Raw genomic sequence first — 22,697 nt, forward strand, 5'->3', positions numbered from 1 at the left:
AATAGAATAGACTGAGTAATGAATTATAAGTTTTCATTTAAACTCATGTTCCTGTCCCTTTCTTCGCTGTTCCACTTAATGAGAGTGTTTCACATTTTTCAATGAACAGTTAACCAAGGACTTCTGGCTTTAATTTTCATGTCCAGTGAGAGACAACTAAAGCTTAGGGCTTGTAATTGGGCAGCACAATGGTAAAGACTGAAGGGAAAGGGAACCATCAGAGGAAAAATGTCCTTGCCAGTATTGCATTAGCCAACATTCAGCATTAGTAGGAGCAGAAAGGGGAACAGAGAAAGCTCTCACGCCCTTAGCACTGCAACATAATGGGAAAGAATCCCACCATGCACTCACGTAGCTATGGAGCTGTTTCTCCATGAAATAAAAGCTGAGATCTCCTTTCCGGCACAGTATGTAACCTCCTCAAAGCAACAATTCAAGCAAAGTGACAGAAAAGATCAAGACAGTGGCGTAGTCGTATTATTTTTGGACTAGTAATTCAGAGATCCAGGGTAATGTTTTTCTTTATTTATTAGTGCTACAAGTAGGCTTACGTTAACACTGCAATGAAATTATTGTGAAAATTTCCTAGTTGCCACACTCCAGCACTTGGTCTGGTACACTGAGGGAGAATTTAGCTTGGCCAAATCTAACCAGCACATCTTTCAGACTGTGGGAGGAAACTAAAGCATCTGGAGGAAACCCATGCAAACATAGGGAGAATGTGCAAACTCCTCACAGACAGTATCACAAGCTGGGATTTGAACTTGGGTCCCTGGCCCAGTGAGGCAGCACTGCTAACCATGCTCTGGGGATCTGGGTTCAAATCCCACCATGGCAGGTGGTGAAATTTGAGTTCAATAAAAATCTGCAATTAGAAGTCTAATGATGATAATGAAACTACTGTCGATTGTCGGAAAAACCCATCTGGTTCACAAATGCCCTTTAGGGAAGGAATCTTTACCCGGTCCAGTCTCCTTGTGAGCGAGATCCACAGCAGTATGGTTGACTCTTAAATGCCTCTGAAATTCAGTTCAAGGGGAATTAGCGATGGACAATTAATGCTGGCCAAGCCAGTGACCATGATGTAGAGATGGTGGCATTGGACTGGGGTAAGCACAGTAAGAAGTGTCACAACACCAGATTAAAGAACAACAGGTTTATTTGTCGCAAATGCCACTAACTTTTGGAACTGGCTGTTCCTTCATCATGAATGAATAAAAAAATAATTCAGCCTTATTGCAGACCACAAAGACAATTGACAGCTGATTGGTCTTTTTGTTGACTTCAATATGATTTTTACACAACTTCCAAAAGTCAAAGTTGCCCTTACTGTCTGCTGAGGACTTTGAAATTGATTAATGAAAGATTAATGGAAGATCGCAGGTGGAGGATGTGGTCAAGAAGGCGTATGGTGTACCAGCCTTCATTAATCAAGAGATTGAGTTTAGGACTGGGGAGGTAATGCTGCAATTTTATAAGATTCTTGTCAGACCCCACTTGGAGTACTGTGCGCAGTTCTGGTCGCCTCACTACAAGAAGGATGTGGAAGCTATTGAGAGGGTGCAGAGGAGATTTACAAGGATGTTGCCTGGATTAGGTGGCATGCCTTATGAAGATAGGTTGAGGGAGCTAGGTCTCTTCTCCCTGGAGAGACGAAGGTTGAGAGGCGACCTGACAGAGGTTTATAAGATGTTGAGAAGTATAGATAGGGTGGATTCTCGGGGGCTATTTCCCAGGGCTGAAATGGTCGCTACAAGAGTACACAGGTTTAAGTTGCTGGGGAGCAGGTACAGAGGAGATGTCAGGGGTAAGTTTTTCACTCGGAGGGTGGTGAGTGAGTGGAATTGGCTGCTGTCAGTGGTGGTGAAGGTGAACTCGTTGGGGTCTTTTAAGAGACTTCTGGATGAGTACATGGGATTTAATGGGATTGAGAGTTATAGATAGGCCTGGTAGGTATGGATATGATCTGCGCAACTTGTGGGCCAAAGGGCCTGTTTATGCTGTAGTGTTCTATGTTTTATGTTCTATTGTCCACCAACTAACATTGGTGGAAATCCTTTTTTCAAAATTTTGATATATTGGCAAACAATTTAATTGATGTTCGGAAATCATGAAAATGAATCCTGCAGCAGTGTGACTATTTTCCAAAAGACTACGCAAATAATTCAGCTGTGAATGGGTTAACCAGTTTGAGACTCTGTTGCGGGAAAGTCTACCACAAAGATCCTGCCAAAATATTCAAACTGTAGTCTATTTATGCAGTGATTATTTGACTCAGCAACTCCCACGGGCAAATATTGCGTAAATCGTAGTGGAAGGCAATGTAGGTAAAAGTTTTGCTTCTTCATTCTGGTGCACCCAGGAAGCACATGTTGGAGGGATGTGCAGCGATGGGGTGGGGAGGGCAAAAGTGGACAGTAAGTGCGGAGACTGCGATGCACAAATAACCCATTTCCAATCCTTCCAGTTCAGTTAGTGGACAAGCTTTATGCTTCCTGCTTATTACCATGATCAAAGTGTGTAAGTAGCACAAACAATGCTGTGTGTCTCAGTGTGAGTCCTGTGTCTGCGTGAGACTCGCACGAATTAAAGCTAGCCTGTACTAAATTAAAGCTAACTTGCACTTAAAGGGAAGGGTCATTAAAGTTACCACAGGATAATGGAATCCCTACAGTACCATTTGGCTCATCGAGCTTGCACTGGCAACAATCCCACCCATCTCCCAGCCCCTACACCTGTAGCCCCACACATTTACCTTGTTAATCCCCCTAACCTACACATCTTGGGACACTAAGGGGCAATTTAGCATGGGAAGAAACCGGAGCACCCGGAGAAAACCCACGCAGACATGGAGAGAATGTGCAAACTCCACACAGATAGTCATCTGAGGCCGGAATTAAACCTTGGTCTCTGGTATTGTGAGCAGCTGTGCTAACCGCTGTGCCACCATGCCACCCCAGTTGCAGCAGGTACTGGAAGTAACTGGGGAAGATTATCTGAGCAGAAAGCGCTCTGAAAAGATGGCACAATGTGGCAGAGAGCGAGTTTCAAGCTTCTTCAATACAGTTCTGAAGACCTTTGTCCAGGCGTTGGAGACAAGGGGAGAGGTTTCCCTATTCACAGGAGATGGTGTACACCTCTGGACAAACTCTGTGAAGGCAGATGGCCATCAAGGCAATTACCAGCAGTGTAGCCCAACTAAATGAAGTTCAATCAATGACGTCAAACAAGTGATCAGTGTCAATGAATTCATCTCCAAATGCTACTTCCTTACAATTGAACCACTCGCCTCACCCACTGCTCAATTCACCATCCCTACTTCACTCAGCCACCAACAATCTCTATTATTCAGACCTCATACTTCACATGCATAGTCTTGCCTCATGCTCACATGTAACATTGCAACAAGCTTCTCACATAGTTTGCACACATTGTCAGCTATTCAATCACGTGAGATGTATGACCCAAACACACTGCATCACACTCACTGACACAATCCCCTTTCTACTGAACGACAAGATGGAGACAGCAGCAAATAATAGGCATGACTGCAAGCTCACACATCCATGGATGAGACAGCGCTCACAGTGCAGCAACAACTAAGGGGAACTGAAACCATTGAAGATGATGGTATGCTCATCCCTATTTTTTCTCCTCAGTTTCCACTTCCTCTTCATCCCACAATCCCTTCTGATTCCCAAACTGCACATCGTGCAAGCATTCACCTCTTCTTCTTCCCCTCACCAAAACCTCACTCTTCTGCCTTCCTCCTTCCAGGTAACCAAGAACTGCAACCTGGTCAGGCAGTGGTGCAGGAGCAGGAAGAGAGAGAGGAAAAAGAGATTAATGATGAAGAAAGACTGTCACCCATTCCCACACTCACAACCACCTGTTTAGTTACAGGCATGGTGGGCCTGCTTTTACCATTTTCATTCTGAGTGCTGAATTTGGGCGTATTTCAGATCCGACTTGGAAATCTGCTTCCAGTCGCCCCCAAGTCACCTGGGTGGAATGCTTTTGGAGAGTTGGTACAGACTTGATGGGCTGAATGGCCTCCTTCTGCACTGTGTGGATTCTATGATTCTATGGTTGCCCTAACTCCCAACGTTTATAAGTCGGATGTAAATTCCAGGATCTGGATCCGTATATTCACCAAAAACTAATCGGTTCTTCCTTGGGTCGTACCTTTCTGTGTACATTTAGCTGAAATCTCTTCACCAGACAGATAAACAGACTAATGTGGGGACATTTTCCCATGCCACTAATGAATGAGATTCAGACCTGAGAAAGGAAGAAACCTTAATGCAGAGAAGGTTGGGAAGTTGTGGATTACACCATCAGTTGGTGATTGAAGCAGAGACCAAGAGGTAATACCAAAGCAAAATACCGTCATGGGGTAACGTTTAATTTCACCACTTGGGTTGTAAGCTGGCATCTGGAAATGAAATTGCCAACAATGGGTAAGTGATCCATCTGACAGAACACTGTCTAAACAATGAAGGTGAAAACCCCTGTCTCCTGCACTGTTTCAGAATGGATATGTGAGCAGACAGCCACATTGGATTGGAGGCCATTGCTTGTATAAAGGATAACCACCTGGACAGCAGGTTTCTGTGTTATAATTTTAATTTAATTTTAATTTTAATTCTATGAGATTAAATTATGGCCTATTACAGTAATGGGAATAAAATACAGTGTTTATGTTTTGCATGCATTCCAACGAAAGACTCACTTAACTTAAAAAGCTGAAACTTGCAAGTTGACGAATGACTATCTGGTGACTATTGCATGGGGAATGCAGCCATGTGGATGAGAAAGCTTATATGCCAATAAAAGCTGTGAACTAAGTAAAAGTGCGTGGTGGACTCTGTTATCTGCTACCTGATCCAGTCAGGATATTTTTACTAACTGGCCAGCCAGTCAGACTCAGTAATGAAACCCAGAGCTGTAAATGTCAGGGATGTTTAGATTCTTCCTGTTCATCTCCAAGTAAACTTAAAAGTCAATGCTTTAACGAGCAGCGTAAACCTAATATTCAAAGAAATCTTTTTGGAAATCCAAACTGCAACAGCAGGTGACAGTGCAGAGTAAGCAGTTGACTGTGAATGAAGGAAAGCTATCTAATGAATTCCAAAATATTCCAAAAATCCCTGAAAAGCAAAATGAAATAAGACTGGGAAATGTTTGCATCAAAGCTGAATTGGAAGCTTTAAAATACAAGATTCATAAAGTATGCTATAATTCCTTAAAATACACCAGGTAAAGACTGGTGGGAGGTGGTGTAGTACAAGGGCCTGGCACATATAGATTTAATGTGGGATTGAGTACAATACTGCACACACAGTACTCATGTAAGAGAACACAGGATTAATCTACTGTTGGATAGAGCTGTGTATCCAGGAAGCATGGAGGCAGCTACTGGTTTGTAACCTTTACTGCATATTTGTAAATAGCCCCAGAAGTCAATAAAGACTTACAGTTACCCAATATAAGACTACAAAGACCACTTTAGATCTACTGAACTATGACCAACACTCTACAATAACAATGAACTGTTAGCATACTATTCTGTATTGGAACTGTACTGCTGGAATACCTACAGGCTGATCTGAATGCAAAATGACCCTAATTGTGCAAATCCAGATTGCTTCAAGTTAGTACTTTCAATCTGAGAGTTCTCCCTAGTAGCAATGGTCTAGCTAAGCCATGCAGCTACGCAGTTAAGCAGTCGCCTGAAAAGTACCACATAGGCCATCTTCTGTGAAAAATAATAAATGTGCGAGGGCTATACAAAAGGTTTAAAGCAATTGTGGCTGCAAAAAACAGGCTGTGCACAATAACAAAATTTAAAGGTAACACTGCTTGTAACATGTAATCATTCAGACCTATAAAAATAGACGTCCATTTGGTTTCAGCTTGAAACATGATACACATTTCTATTATTTAGGCATCAAACGGAACAAAGGCAATCTCAATTAAACTAAATTGAGTCTAATATGCGTCTTTAGAAAAAGGTTATAAAACAAATGTGATATTGTTACTGTGCAGCATCATAGTGAAGGAAGAGTGATTATCCCAGATCTTCACCCTTTTCTCATTCTAATTCTCATGCACTCTCACCTACCATCTGTGGCCAGTTCATCCTGGGTCAGGTTCTGTTTCCATGGGGCCAGGCCAATCCACCAGTCTTTGTCCGCTTCCAGGTGCCCCTGTACAAACTCTTGAGTCTCCTCATTCAGGATGAAAGCGAGATGTCCCCCGCCCCGCTCACACCACCTCTGAGCACCCTGGAAACTACGCTGCATCTGAACGACTTCGTAGCAGCTCTTCCGAAAGGCCAGCTGCTGCTCCAAGCAGGGGCTAGCTGCTGCTCGTGGGCTTAAAGTAAAGGTGAAGGCTAAAGAAAGGAGTAATTTCAAATCCAACCTCATCCTTGACTCATTCACTAAGCTTTGCAATGGCTTTGAGCAGGGAAGAGCTTCTTGTATTGTAGTGCTCCAAACTGACTTTAAGCTGCACTTGGGTCTTCTAAAAATCTGAATTGTACACAAACTGAGGATAATTGAATTGTCTGCTTTGTTAAACATACATTGATGAATTATCTGCTCCATAAAACAGACAAAATGTTAAAAGACGCGATCCTATTAATTATCATTTCAAGCTTTGTATAGATTTTCCACAATTGTGCATGGCCATCCACTAAATTGTCATCTTGCCTCCACGTCCAGTGAATGTCAAAGATAACACACACAGATGTTATTCCTTCTTTATTGGGACATGTGCAGGATTGAGATAATAGCCTCACGGCCAAAAAGAAAAGCTAGCACAGCAAGGCTTGTTTGCACGATAAGCGAGGACATAATTATAATAGGCACTGTCAAAAGATCAGATACAATCTTATTGTCATTGGAGCTACTGACCTCATTCCGTTCCAGGAGCCAGCACCATTCAATCCTGTGTCAGTGCTCCAGTGCATTTCTGTTATAGCTCTCCTCCTGTCGCTTTTTTTTAACGCAACATTTATTTTGCCACTCTCCTCCACAGACAGTTCCCCAGCCCCATCAGACAATAAGGTGACCCTGTAGATTGTATTTCAGGAGCAGAACTCAGAAAGTCAGGAGATTTCCTGAGTTAATGCCTGTGACGTCACTGTCCCCTCTTTTACCCTGAGAATCTTGTGCTCTTTTAAGGGAGCCAATCCAGCTTTGCTCTCATTCCTCCATTCAAAAATGTCCCCTAACAATTCTCTAACCTTTGTTTTGTAGGATTGATGGTCAAGTTCTACACCATGGTTTCAGTTGTATATTCTTACTCAAGTGGTTGTTCTTACTCATAAAACATGAAGCTTTTCTATGTATGTTAAATTCCTACAGAGTGGGAAGCAGCCATTCCAAACTCGCTAATGGTATTGAAATCTAGTCAAATTCATGCCAATAGGCTTCGCGCCCTTTCTGGGCACTAAGTGGTTGACACCATTTGAAAGGGACCGGGAAGATGGCAAACCATTACATGCTGGGTGCAAATTGGATTGCTTTGCCTTGCACACTACTTTCCCAGTTCGCCACGCTAATTGATGGGTGCAGTGAGGTGATAAAATCATGCCCGACATTTCAGGATGATGAAATAAAAACAGAAATTGCCAGGAAATTGAGCAGAGAGAAACAGAGTTAACATTTCGAGCCCATATGACTATTCCTCATAGCAACAACTTTTCTTTTGTTTCAAGCTGATGACTGTTTTCAAACTCATGTTTGTAAATAAAGCTTGTTTTCAGTTATTGTTCAGCACTGGATAAGTATGTAGAAAACAAAATACAAGGATCACATACTCTTGTGTCTGTTCAGAGAAAGTAATCGGGACTGGATGAAGGAGTCAGGGAGACATTGGGATGGAGGGGTAGAGGGAGAATGGAGTTGAATTTATCTTCCATCTCTTCTTTTTAGTGATTAAGCATTAGTTCTCTTTACAAAATACACCTTTGGGGCTCAGCTGAGATGTGTCTTTGTTACAAATCAGTTCATGAAGCTTTAAATCATCAATCTTTATTGTTTCAACCTTTGCGCTGCTCAATGTCAGGAGAGCTGTGAAATTAGCATACCTCACATTTCCGTGAAAGATAAAAGCAGAATTGTTCTGAGAAAGGGTCATCCTGACCCGAAACATTGGTTGTATTCTGTCTCCACAGATACTGTCAGATCTGCTCAGATTTTCCAGCATCTTCTATTTTTATTTCACTTGGCACTTGTCGAGAGGCTGATAGCTAAAGATAAGACCAGATTACTCTTCCAAAAACATACTTAATTGATTGGTAAACAATTTCAGATGCCCTGAAGTCATGAAAGATATTATGTTATATAATATATAAGCTTTGCCGTGTAATTTTTTCAGCAATGCTCAAGTTCTGTACTGCCAGATGACCATTAATATTATATCATATTAATTACATTTTTTTATATTTGCTTCACAGAAGAAGTGACAAGAAAAATTGACCAGGGTAGGTCAGTGGATGTTGTATTCGTGTCTTTACTAAAACCTTTAATAACGTTCCTCACGGCAGACTGATACAGAAGATGAAGCCATATGGGATCCAAGGTGAGCTGGTAAAATGGATACAAAACTGGCTTGGGCTTAGAAGTGGAGATGTTGGCGTTGGACTGGGGTAAACACAGTAAGAAGTCTCACAACACCCGATTAAAGTCCAACATGTTTATTTGGTAGCAAAAGCCACTAGCTTCAGAGCGCTGCCCCTTCATCAGGTGAGTGGGTGTTCTATCCACAAACAGGACATATAAAGACACAAACTCAATTTACATGAATAATTATTGGAATGTAAGTCTTCACAGGTAATCAAGCCTTAAAGGTACAGACAATGTGAGTGGAGAGAGCGTTAAGCACAGGTTAAAGAGATGTTTATTGTCTCCAGACAGGACAGTTAGTCAGATTTTGCAAGCCCAGGCAAGTCGTGGGGGTTACAAATAGTGTGGTATTAACCCAAGATCCCGGCTGAGGCCGTCCTCATGTGTGCAGAACTTGACTATCAGTCTCTGCTCAACGAGTCTGCGTTGTCGTGTGCCGTGAAGACTTACCTGAAGATCAGAGGCCGAATGCCTGTGAACGCTGACGTGTTCCCCAACAGGAAGAGAACAGTGTTGCTTGGCGATTGTCGAGCGGTGTTCATTCATTTGGTGTCGTAAAATCTATGACAGATGCTACGCTACACAATGCAGATGCTACGGAAGGAAAGTATACAGTAAATGGTAGAGACCTTCGAAATATTAGCATTCAAAGGGATCTAGGTGTGCAGTTCCAGATGTGCAGGTAAAGGTGGCAACTCAAGTGGTCAAGGTGGTCAAGAAGGTATACAGCATACTGGCCTTCTTCGGTTGGGGCATTGAGTATAGGAATTGAAAAATCATGTTGCTGTTGTATAATTCTTTGGTTAGACTGCATTTGAAGTATTGTGTACCATTCTGGTTGCCACACTACCAAAAGGTTGTTGATGCATTGGAAAGAGTGCAGAAGAGGTTTATCAGGATGTTGCCTGGTTTGGAGGATATGGATTATGAAGAAAGGTTGAACAAACTTAGATTGTTTTCATTGGATCATTGAAGGATGAAGGGGACCTGATAGAGGTTTACACGATTATGACAGTCTTGGGTAGAGTGGATAGTCAAAATCTTTTTCCCAGGGTTGAAAGGTCAATTACAAGGGGGGATATGGTGCAAGTGAGAGAGGGAAAGTTTGATAGAAATGTAAGGGGCAAGTTTTTCACACAAAGGGTGGTGAATACTTTGGAACGCACTGCAGGAGGAGATGGCGGAAGCAGATTCTATACTAACATTCAAGAGGCATCTGAATAGGTACATCAATAGGCAGGGAATAGAGAGTTTTGGACCATGAAGAAGCATCTGTATTGGCCCAGACTTGGTGGGCTGAAGGGCCTGTTCCAGTGCTGTACTGCTCTCTGCTCTGTGTTCTTTATACATAAGTTCTTCTTCCTGTTTGACAATAAAATTGCAGCCACTTGCTGTTTGATTATTCCCTTTACACCCTTGACCAGAAAGGGCAAATAGAAAGTAAAAGAGCCAAAGATGGATGTAATTGCAGGACATTGAAAACTAATGATCTGGTGAAAGGTTCTGCTATAATTTTGTGACAGATTTATGTGAAATTGGTTTAAACAACCTCAGGCTAAAACATTGTTTGGCATCCACTTTCAGCAATGGCTTGTGACTTGCCCGGTTGAGAGAAGCAGTTTGCAAACTTCATGCTGCCTTCTCATTTGCCTCGTTGTAGTTAATTGCAGGGTTCGACACCCATAATCAGCTAGCTGCATGCTCAGCAGGGAACCCAACAGCATATGAGGCTTGGGGTTGTTCCAGGCAGCCTGTCCCTTTAAAAGCAGCGCTACATTGACTGAAAGGAAGCTGCTGCTGACAACTGATACTGTGGTAGAAAACAAAGTGAGGGAATGTTAAGGTTTACAGATGAAGTGCAGATGAAGTACAGATGAAGTCTTTGCCATGGAGTTGGACAGGAGGATGGAGGCCATGTTTCCGTGATAGTTGGGCTGCGGGTTGCCATTCCCTTCCAATTGAACATAAGAACATAAGAAATAGGAGCAGGAGTAGGCCATCCAGCCCTTCGAGCCTGCCCCGCCATTCAATAAGATCATGGCTGATCTGTCGCTGCTCAGTTCCACTTTCCCGCCCTCTCCCCATAACCCTTAATCCCCTCTCTTATCAAAAACCCATCAACCCGCGTCTTAAAAATATTTAGCGAGGCAGCCTCCACCACTTCAACGGGCAGAGAATTCCAGAGATTCACCACCCTTTGAGTGAAGAAGTTCCTCCTCAACTCTGTTCTAAACCGTCCCCCTTTTATCTTGAGGCTGTGCTCCCTAGTCCTACTGTCTTTTTTGAGCGGGAAGAGTCTCTCCACCTCTATCCTATCCATCCCATTCATCATCTTATACGTCTCAATGAGATCTCCTCTCATTCTTCTAAACTCTAACGAGTACAAGCCAAGTTTATTCAGCCTCTCCTCATAGCTCAACCCCCTCAACTCCGGTATCAGCCTAGTAAACCTCCTCTGCACTCCCTCCAAGGCCAAAATATCTTTGCGCAGGTGCGGCGCCCAAAAATGCACACAGTACTCCAGTTGCGGCCTCACCAATGCCCTATACAGCTGCAGCAAGACCTCCCTACTTTTATATTCAATCCCCTTCGCGATGAAGGCCAGCATCCCATTCGCCTTCCTGACCACCTGCTGCACCTGCAAGCTGGGTTTTTGCGACTCATGCACAAGGACCCCAAGGTCCCTCTGCACCGTCGCCTGCTGCAGTTTTTCGCCTCGTAAGTAATAGTCCTTCCTACCATTTTTCCTACCAAAGTGGACCACCTCACACTTGCCAACATTAAATTCCATTTGCCATTTCCTGGCCCATTCGCCCAGCCTATCTATATCCTTCTGCAGACTCTCAACACCCTCCGCACAATTTGCCGTTCCCCCAATCTTGGTGTCATCAGCAAATTTCGACACTCTACACTCGGTTCCCTCCTCCAGATCATCTATATAAATGGTAAAAAGCTGAGGCCCCAGCACCGACCCCTGGGGCACTCCACTAGTCACCATCCGCCAATCCGAATAGCACCCGTTGACCCCCACTCTCTACCTCCTATTTGACAACCAATCCTCTATCCACGCTAACACCCTACCCCCAACTCCATGTCCCTCGACCTTCTGCAATAACCTCTTGTGAGGCACTTTGTCAAACGCCTTCTGAAAATCTAGAAAGACCACATCCACCGGCTCTCCTCTATCCACCGCCCTAGGCACATCCTCATAGAACTCCAGTAAATTTGTCAGACACGACTTCCCTTTAATGAAACTGTGCTGCGTCTGCTCTATCAAGCAATTCCCTTCAAGATGCTTTGCAATTTCCTCCTTAATGACAGATTCTAACATTTTACCTACCACAGACGTTAAACTAACCGGCCTATAATTCCCCGCCTTTTGCCTGGCACCCTTCTTAAACAACGGCGTAACATTAGCCGTTTTCCAATCATCCGGCACTTCCCCGGAATCCAGCGACGTTTGGAAAATAACCACCAAGGCATCCACTATCACCTCCGCCATTTCTTTCAGAACCCTCGGATGCATTCCATCCGGTCCTGGGGACTTGTCCATAATCAGTCTGTCGAGCACCGCCTCTCTAGTAACAGTAATGTCATTAAGACCCTCCAGTCCTACCACCTTTCCATCGCTAACACCCGGCAAATTATTCACGTCCTCCTCCGTGAAGACAGAAACAAAAAAGTTATTCAATACCTTAGCCATATCCCCATCCCCTACCACTAGGTCCCCTTTCTCATCCTCTAAAGGACCAACATTCACCCTAGCCAGCCTCTTCCTTTTTATATATTTATAAAAACTCTTGCTATCCTTTTTTATATTAAGCGCTAGCCCAGCTTCATAGTTTCTCCTACCCTTCCTTATCAACTTCTTTGTCAATCTTTGTTGACATTTAAACCTCTCCCAATCCTCTTCTCGCCCACTACTCTTAGCTACTCTAAATTCCTCCGCTTTTAGTTTAACACTTTCCTTCACCTCCTTTGTTATCCACGGCTTATTACCTCTCCTCCTACTATCCTTTTTGACCATCGGAATAAATTTCCGTTGAGCACCAAGAAAGATCTCCTTAAAGATCCTCCACTGCTCCTCAACAGACCCTCCCTCCAACGCGCTCTCCCAGTCCACATTCGCCAATTCTTCTCTCATCCTACCGTATTTCCCTCTATTCAAACAAAGGACGCGTGTCCGGGAACCTACTTTCTCCTCCTCCATCTGCACCAGAAACTCCACCATACAGTGATCACTCTCCCCAAGAGGATCCTTCACCACAAGGTCCCTAATTCTACCCGCTTCATTACATAGCACCAGATCCAAGATAGCTCGCTCCCTCGTCGGCTCCAACACACACTGTTCGAGGAAACTATCCCGGCAGCATTCCAAGAACTCTTCCTCGAGCCCCCCACGTCCAACATGGGTCGACCAATCAATATGCAGATTGAAATCCCCCATAACTACGGCCGTCCCATTCCTGCACGCCGCACTTATTTGCGCGTTAACAGCCCGCCCCATCTCCAGGTCATTATTCGGGGGCCTATAGATGACACCCACCAGCGTCTTCCTCCCTTTGCTGTTCCTAATCTCCACCCACAACGATTCCACCCTCTGCTCCTTGGCTCCAATATCATCCCTTGCTACCACCGTGATGCTATCCTTAATCAGTAGAGCTACGCCCCCCACTTTTCCCTCCTGCCTATCCTTCCTAAACACTTGATAGCCCTGTACATTCAGCTCCCAGTCCCTGTCACCCTGCAGCCACGTCTCTGTAATGGCCACCAGATCGTATCCATTTGTGTCGATCTGCGCCATCAGCTCATCCACTTTATTCCGAATGCTTCATGCATTCAGATAAAGTGCTTTCATCCCAGCCTTCACCTGGACCCTATTTGCCGTAACACCACCAACTATACTCACGCCCCCTACTCCCTCTATTATTGGGACATCCTCGGCCTCTTCCCTTACATGTACACTCTCCTTAACTTTAGACCTCGTAAGGTCACCTACCCTCACACCCTCCCCCCCCCCCTAATTAGTTTAAAGCCCTGTCTACAGTCCTCTTCACTCGATTCGCCAGCACTCTGGTCCCAGCACGGTTCAGACCAACCCCATCCCTCCCGAACAGGTCCCACCTACCCCAATACTGGTGCCAATGCCCCATAAATTCAAACCCATTCGTCCCACACCAATCCCTGAGCCACCCATTCACTTCCTTAATCCTGTCAACCCTACGCCCATCTGCACACGGTTCAGGCAGTAGCCCAGAGATAACCACCTTGTCGGTTCTACATGTTGTCAGGATGGTGAATGGCTTTGAAGGGAACTTGCGGGTGTTGATGTTCCCATGTGTCTGCTGCTCTTGTCCTAGATGGAAGGTGATTTACAGAAGAACCACTTGTGACATGAAGAAAAACAAGTGTTTAAGAGCTGGAAATGACTTTGAGAAGGATGGTAGAGGAAACACAATAATGCAATGTTAGGATTTGGTGGCCAGGGAAATCGATAAAAGGAGTTTGGTGTCAGTTGTGCTGAAATAAGTTCAATTACCAAATGCAGGTGATCAGGTCAGTGAATACATTTTTAAAAGGATAGGAGAAACTGAGCTTATGTTTTTGGGCAATTAGTCCAGTGTGAAGGATGTAGGCTACATCTCCCTCCTCCCTCCTCCTCCTCCTCCTCCTTTTCCTTGTCCTCCTGGGGTAGCCCCTGGGTTCCTTGCCAATGGTGCCCCTCCATAATGTGATGTTGGGGATGTTGCAGAGAACATCCAGAATGTTGAGTCATATTCTGGGATACTCATAGGTTCCCCCAAACGATCTGGCTTTCTGAAGTATTACTTTAGCACATCAGTGGCCTGCCAGCTCTATGGGATTTCTGGTGGCTGCATGGCTTTCACTGTTTGCCTGTTGTCCTCATGTGACCCGTGTGGTGAGGGCATGGTCAGCATAGACATACTACATGTACCCATCAGGGAGTATCTCTGAGGTGCCACCCTCTGGTTCTGCTTGGAGACCTGGACTACTGGAACAGCTGACTGCCTCAGAATGACGGCATCATGGCCACTTGTAGGATAGTGCTCATTACCCATATGATATACTGTGCATGGTTGCACATCTACTGAATGTCCATGGAATGGTTGTCTTTTCAGTCCCTATACTTTTCATGTGGGGCTGTAGAGTCATGTGTGTGTGGGTTGTTGGACAAGCCAAGCAGGCCTTGGTGGAGTGGGATGGGTAGTCTTTTCTATATGTGTTAAATCCCTACAGAGTGGGAAGTAGCCATTCCAAACTCGCTAATGATATTGAAATCCAATCCTTTCCGGGCACTAAGAGGTTGACGCCATTCGAAAGGGACTGGGAAGATAGCAAACCATTACGTGCTGGGTACAAACTGGATAGCTTTGCCTTGCACGTTACTTTCCCAGCTTGCCACGCTAATCGATGGGTACAGTGAGGTCCAATTGTTCAGATCTTATTGCATTTGAACACAGACTGCTTCAGTATCTGAGGAGTCGCGAATGGTGCTGAACATTTTGCAATCATTGATGAACATCCCCATTTCTAACCTTATGATGGAGGAAAGGTCACTGATGAAGCAGCTGAAGATTGTTGGACCAAGGATGCTATTCTGAGGGACTCCTGCAGGGATGTCCTGGAGCTAAGATGACTGAGCCTCCACAATCACAGCCATTTTCCTATGTAGTAGGTATGATTTCAACCAGCAGAGTGTTAGCCCCGATACCCATTGATTCCAGTTTCGCTAGGGCTCCTTGGTGCCACACTCGGTCAAATGCGGCCTTGGTGTCAAGGACAGTCACTCTCATGTTGCCTCTGGAATTCAGCTCTTTCATCCATCTTTAAACCAAGGCTGTAATGAGGTCAGGTGCTGAGCATCACTGAGCAGGTTATTGCTGAGAAGGTGCTGCTTGATAGCATTTGTCGATGACCCCTTCTATCACTTTACTGATGATCGAGAATAGACTGATTGGGTAGTAATTGGTTGGGTTGGATTTACCCTGCTCTTTGTGTACAGGACGTACCCGGGCAATTTTCCATATTGTTGAGTAGATGCCAGTGTTGTAACTGGCCTGGAAAATCTTGAAGGGATTAGTCGTAAATAGTGAGGAACACCAGAGCCACCCACTTGGGCTGCAATCTCTTGTTGGCTTGTCTTGTCAGTGAGGCAGGACCTCCCGAGGGATGGTGTTGGAGGAGTGTGACCTAACTTCCTTGCTGAGTTTTAAACAATGCCCGCGTTCTGCCCTGTGAATGCAATTACATATTTTGAGCAGGAGCTTTCTGTGGCAGACTGCAAGGAACAGGAGCTTGGTACATTTCTGGATTGGTTTGATTAATAAATCACAGGGGGAATAAATATCACTAATGAATACAAGTGTCTATGTGAACTAGAGGAATAAATTAGGCATGAGTTAGGCATTTCCACAAAGGAAATGAATGGCTTTGGGAAAACAATAGAGGCTTTCTTTTTATTTAATAGTAATTAAATCCAAATATGAAAGGATTCTCTTTCTTTGTCACTTGGAAGGGAGTGTTATTACCGCTGGTTTGCTATCCTGTAACATATTGCCTGCAAAACGCAGATAAAAGAATCAATGGTCGAGGTAGCTGGTTGATTTACAATGTTCCATATTGTCAGCTGTGTTTTATATTCAAAGGTTGAATAACCATCCTGCAGCCTGAATTATCCAAACTGAGAGAGCTAGACAGTAATATGCCAGAGATTACACTATAATTACAAAGCAGGCAGTAATTTCATTCACATGTTCTGTCACATGGCAGTTTTAAATGTATTTTTCCTCAATAGGATTAATGCAGCATAAAGAAATTAAGCTAAATACTTCAGCAGGAAAATAACAAAATTCATTTTGCTGTTGATTTTTTTTCTGCTAAGCCTGGAACAAGAGATGCCTCCAATATTAAATCTTCTCTTGTTCTCGGTCTGCTTTGTAACATGGAGCACACACAATATGGTTAATCAATGGTTAGCACTGCTATCTTACAGTGCCAGGGATCCGGGTTCGATTCCCGACTTCGGTCACTATCTGTGTGGAGCCTGCACATTCTCCCCATGTCTGTGTGGGTTTCCTCCAGGTGCTCCGGTTTCCTCCCACAGTCCAAAAGACGTGCTAGTTAGGTGCATTGACCATGCTAAATTCTCCCTCGGTGTACCCGAAAAGGTCAGTGTGGTAACTAGGGGATTTTCACAATAACTTCATTGCAGTGTTAATGTAAGCCTACATGTGACTAGGAAATAAACTTAAACTAAGCTAATGTACAATTGTTGGCTAAATCTTATACGGTCCATAGTCCTACTTACCCAATAAGAAATTGATAATATCATATTAGCTGCTCATTCTTCAATCTAAAGAAAGCCAGGCAGTGGGTAAAACCGATGGTCCATCTGATTGTGTCAGTTTTGCACTGGGTGACTAAGATTAAAACTATTCCCTTAAATTCAAAACCAAATCTACATTTATAATTGTTTATTTGTAGCATGCAGTTGAACAGTGGAAGTGGGATAAGAACTTGCAATGGTTTTCGTGTTATCTTACACTTAAATTTAGCACTTGTGTGAACATAAGAACATAAGAACATAAGAAATAGGAGGAGGAGTAGGCCATCTGGCCCTTCGAGCCTGCCCCGCCATTCAATAAGATCATGGCTGATCTGTCGTGGCTCAGTTCCACTTTCCCGCCCTCTCCCCATAACCCTTAATCCCCTCTCTTATCAAAAACCCATCAACCCGCTTCTTAAAAATATTTAGCGAGGCAGCCTCCACCACTTCAACGGGCAGAGAATTCCAGAGATTCACCACCCTTTGAGTGAAGAAGTTCCTCCTCAACTCCGTTCTGAACTGCCCCCCCTTTATCTTGAGGCTGTGCCCCCTAGTCCTACTGTCTTTTTTGAGCGGGAAGAGTCTTTCCACCTCTATCCTATCCATCCCATTCATCATCTTATACGTCTCAATGAGATCTCCCCTCATTCTTCTAAACTCTAACGAGTACAAGCCTATTAAAGATATTAAAGATATTAAAGATATTAAAACAAAGTGTCCCACCAACATTGGGTAGGGGAGTTCCCCTGTTGTCCTGACCAGTATTTACTAACCTTACTAAAACAGATTATTTATCATTTCTCTCCTTTGTAGAATTTTGCTGTGTGCAAATTGGTTCCTGAGTTTCCCCTTGTCTGGTTCCTCAGGGCTCAGTACAAAGTTTCCTGCTTTATGTGCTATATGTTAACAATTTGGACGTAAATTTAGGGGAAATGATCAGGTTTGCAGACTCTCAAAAATTGACTGCATAGTGAGGAAGATAGAAGTAGATTCCTGGAAGATATCAATGGACTAATTAGCTTGGTAGAAAATGGGCAAATGGAATTCAACCCAGAGAGGTGGTGCATTTGGGGAGATCAGACAAAGCAAAGGAATACACAGTCACATCGACAGGGGTATAGAAAGTCAGGGATCTTGGAATGAATGTTCCCTGAAGAGAACAGGACTGATCTATCAAGTGATTAAGAAGGAATAGGGGATCCTTTCCTTTATTAGCCAATGCATAGAATTTAAGAGCAGGGAGGTTATGCTGGAACTACATAAAACATTAATTAGGCCACACCATGAGTATTTTGTGCAGCTCTGGTCACCTCATTACAGAAAGGATGTAATTGCATTAGAGAGTGTATAGGGAAGATGTCATGAAGATATTTCCAGGACCCAAACATTGCAGAAAAGAAGAAAGATTGGATAGGCTGATGTTCCCCTTGGAACAGAGGAGGATGAGGGGAGATTTTATTGAGATGCACAAAGCTCTTAAGGCCTGGATATAGTTGATGGGAAGGGCCTGATTACTATAGCGCAGAAGTCAGTGGGAAGGGGGCATATATTTAAAGTTATTAGTAAAAGGATTAGAGTGGAAAAAATGTTTTCACCCAAAGCATAGTAAGAGTCTGGAACCTGCTGCCTGGAAGGATAGTTTATTTATGAAACACTTTACCCACGATTATGCTCACTGTAATGTTGTGTTGTAAAATTGTGTTTCCATTTGAATTTCCATCGTGTTCATCTGCTGCTGTGTCATTGACACTGGCTTGTATTTTGGAGAGGGCACAGTCACACTCCACAATTCACAAGTATGAAATTCAGAGGCATTTATTTTTAACATAATGTTCTATCTATATTTGAGTGAAATATTACAGTTAGATTAGGATTAGGGTAATGAAAATGTGTCAGTTTAAAACCTCTTACGCTATGACCTTACTAAGGAGTTAACAATTCTAATTAAATGTGCACAAGAATTGGAATCAGATTACAAGAATCTGCTGTAACGTGCAGTATCAACTTTATCAAAATGGTGCCTTTAAAATAGAAAAATGCTCTAGGATGCTTTTTGGAGAAGGGTTATAAAATCAGAAGTAACGCTGAGCCGAAGGAGGAGGAAATATTGAGACAAGTAATGAAAGGCTGGGTCAAAGGGTAACGTTTTACAGCAAGACTTAAAGATGGAGAGGGGAAGATTTAGAATCAGACAATCCCACAGTGGAGAAGGAGGCCATTCGGTCCATCGAGTTTGCACCAACCATAATTCCACCCAGGCCCAATCCCCATAACCCCATGCATTTACCCTAACGAGTCCCCCAGACATTTAAGGAACAATTGCATAAAATCATAGAAATCCTACAGTGAAGAAGGAGGCCATTCGGTCCATCGATTCTGCACCAACAACAATCCCACCCCAGGCCCTCTGCCCATAACTCCACACATTTACTCCGTTAATCCCTCTAACCTACTCATTCCAGGACACTAAGGGGCAATTTAGCATAGCCAATCCACCTAACCAATATATCTTTGGATTGTTGGAGGAAACCGGAGCGCCCGGAGGAAACCCATGCAGACACGGGGAGAACATGCAAACTCTACATAGACAGTGACCCAAGCTGGGAATTGAACCAGGGTCCTTGGCGCTGTGAGGCAGCAGTTCTAACCAGTGTGGCACAGTGTCGCTCCAATGAGAATATACCTTCTTTAATTCAAACTATGAACTGAATGTTCATACCTGCTGTATAAGATGTTTAGTATCTTTATTGTTTTTCAGTCTTAGGACCCGATTTTACCATTGCATTGTGCCCATTTTCAGGCTCAAAAACTTGGTAAAGTTGGGCATGAGGTGAGCAGCACGACACCTCCCCTCCCCCACCCACCCCCCCCCCCCCCACGTCTGCACCACTTCCCCCTTTACCAAGGCTGGAAAATGGCCGCGATCTGGACCGGACCTGGAAAGGGTGTAACGGCCATTTAAATGTATTTGCATGTGTTCGCCCCCATCCAAAATTGGTGCAAAACAGACATATTCCATACACGTCCAACTCGGGTGCTCCATCTGTAAGGGTTTGTGAGGAAGTAAGTGCCAAACATCCGATGGCTTTCTGTTTGAAATCAGTGGGGGGATAGGGAAAGGGGTAGGATGGATCACATTGCCTGAGATCAGTAGGAAGGGGAGGGAGGTCCACTGCTGCTCTGCCCAAGCTGGGGGTGGGGGGCAACGATTGTTCTGGATGGCAGAGGAGGTGGGCAGTGATAAGAAGACCAGTAACCTTGGAGGGGCGGGGGGGGGAGGTATTATCCAGCCTGAGAGAGTTGTGGCAGTGGAGTGGAATTCTATCATTTGTTTCTGCGCATTTGCAGTTGGAGGTGCTGATTGGAGTTGCAGCATTTACAGGCGTGTTAAACCCCTAAACACTGCGTGATTCGGAATCGCTGATATTTTTGCAGGCAGAGTGGTGCCTCAGAACGGGTCCAAAAGTTGGATCCGAAACACTCCCAGTTTCGGGTCCGCCCAGCACTTAGAATGAAAATGGTAAAATAGGGCAGTTAGTTTGATGTTGGTTATTTTCCCTTTTAAATCCACATCGTCTTGAAATCTGCTAACTCAGTACCTACCACACATTATTTAGCGTACTTATTCCAGGCAGTAATGTTTAAGGTCATGATTCCTAACCACATTTGCCAAGATTTTTAGGGTACTTAATGGTCTACAAAACTTTAAAAGTTAATGGTGCAAAGTTGTCCAATTTTTATCTGTCAAAAAATGTAAAACTAAGAATGTGTTATTAATTAGCATTAATTCCGAGTGAGCAAAATCTGGATTTTTTTTTACAATAAAAGGTCATTGGTTGGATATACACAACATGAAGAATAATGATTGCATTTTGACCTCCGAATGTGCTAATTAGGTCATTGGTGTTAGTGTTCTTCGATTCCCTGCCTTGGATTTCTGACCATAAATCACTTTTGTTGTTCCAAACTAGGAAATCCTTCAAATATCAATTTTCATTTGATTAGACCCCCAGTAGACACCATTGGACATAGAGACAGTTTTATTCTTGAAGATAGGAGCAGGAGGTGGCCATTTGAGCCTGCTCCATCATTTATTACGATCATGGTTGATCATCTGCCTTGACAACCTAATCTTGCTTTCTCGCCATAACCTTTGATCCCATTCACCTCAAGGGCGATATGTAGCCGTCACTTGAATACATTCAATGGATGTATGAACCCGATCCTCAGAGCAGCTACATGCTACAACTTGTTTCTCCATTGTTCAAGGCTATACGGCCGTGGGGTAAGTAGCTCACCATTCTCTAGCAGTGGGTTTTTGTGGCGTAAGGTAATAAGGGGGACAAAGACAACAATTATAAATAAATGATTCGGTACTTTATTTCTCATTTGCTTCAGTCATTTACAAAGTCACTAAAGCCTTAATCTATTCTAAGCAGTAAATGAAATGTGTCAAATAGTTTATTCTCCGTATAGGCTACTTGCACACTTTATTTTATATGCTAGTTATAGTCTATTGTTAGTCCATATAATTCATGTTCTCTGAGCAGTCATCAAATGGTAACAAAGTCAGCAAAACTGATTTGGCTGAGGCAGCATCAGGAGGAGAGTATTTAAGTTTCTATTCCTCAGGTTGCATTGCACATACATATTCCTTATCAAATAGAGGTTGTAGATCCTTCGACATTGCCCGTGATACAATATACAGCACACCAAACGTATATTGTTTATTCTTCAATGTCATTATGTACTGTAACCAAATTAACCCAAATAGCTCCACCTATGTTCCAAATGAACTTTCTAGACAATGATGTATCTGGTTATTATTCTGTTTTTCTTGATTTGGTGAGTTTGGCACATGTAACAAGTTATGACTTTGAACATATCCCTAGTATAATAAAAGCTCTCCTCACCAATGTTCTTAGCACCTCTTATATACATAGAACACTACAGCACAAACAGGCCCTTCAGTCCACAAGTTGTGCCGATCATATCCATACCTACCAGGCCTATCTACAACTCTCAATCCCATTAAGTCTCATGTACTCATCAAACATGTTAACACAACATTAGTAGCATTGGTACTCAGTAGTGGTAAGAGTTTTGTCAATTGTTTCTGGAAATCAACTATCGTAGAATCACTACAACGCAGAAACAGTCTATTCGGCTCATCAAGCCTGCACTAACAGCAATTCCACCCAGGCCCTATCCCTGCAATTCCACGTATTTACCCTGCTAATCCTCTTGACACTAAGGAGCAGCATCTTTGGACTGTGGGGGGGGGAAAATGGGAGCACCTGGGGGAAACCTACACAGACATGAGGGCATGCAAACTCCACAGTCACCCAAGGCTGGAATCGAACCCAGGTCCTGGGCACTGTGAGGTGGGAATGTGTTATGGAGCCAACCTGATTCAGCACCCTACTATCTTGCCAGCCTTCCCATCTCTAACCCTGAATCCACTGGGCCTGAAACATTCAGTCCCATCATTCCACTAACCTCTTATTTGAACCTATTCTTACACCGAAAAACACCAGCAATATTTTAATATCCCAAAACCTTTAATGATTGTCCTTCATAAGCATCAACCCAGCTCCATTTTGATGTAACAACTGATCTCCAATCTAGTCCACTTCTCCACGATGATGCAAGTTACTTTTGATCTTTGATCTATCACAAGGCTTTGCACTTTGATCACAGAATGAAGATTAGTT

The 22,697-nt window shown here is 43.6% G+C and overlaps 1 protein-coding gene across 1 annotated transcript in view; it reads right to left on the reverse strand.

The window, feature by feature from the left end:
• LOC145341734 (polycystin-1-like protein 2) overlaps nucleotides 1-6,431 on the reverse strand; it is a 118,647-nt gene extending 112,216 nt beyond the window's left edge. Inside the window, exon 1 of the mRNA XM_080186595.1 lies at nucleotides 6,125-6,431. Coding sequence (XP_080042721.1) covers nucleotides 6,125-6,431 — 307 coding nt within the window. The remainder of the gene's footprint in view (nucleotides 1-6,124) is intronic.
• Nucleotides 6,432-22,697: the final 16,266 nt, after the last annotated feature.

Source organism: Carcharhinus amblyrhynchos, chromosome 4 (genome assembly GCF_965287045.1).
Source record: "Carcharhinus amblyrhynchos chromosome 4, sCarAmb.v2.hapA, whole genome shotgun sequence".
NCBI classification, from domain to species: domain Eukaryota; kingdom Metazoa; phylum Chordata; class Chondrichthyes; order Carcharhiniformes; family Carcharhinidae; genus Carcharhinus; species Carcharhinus amblyrhynchos.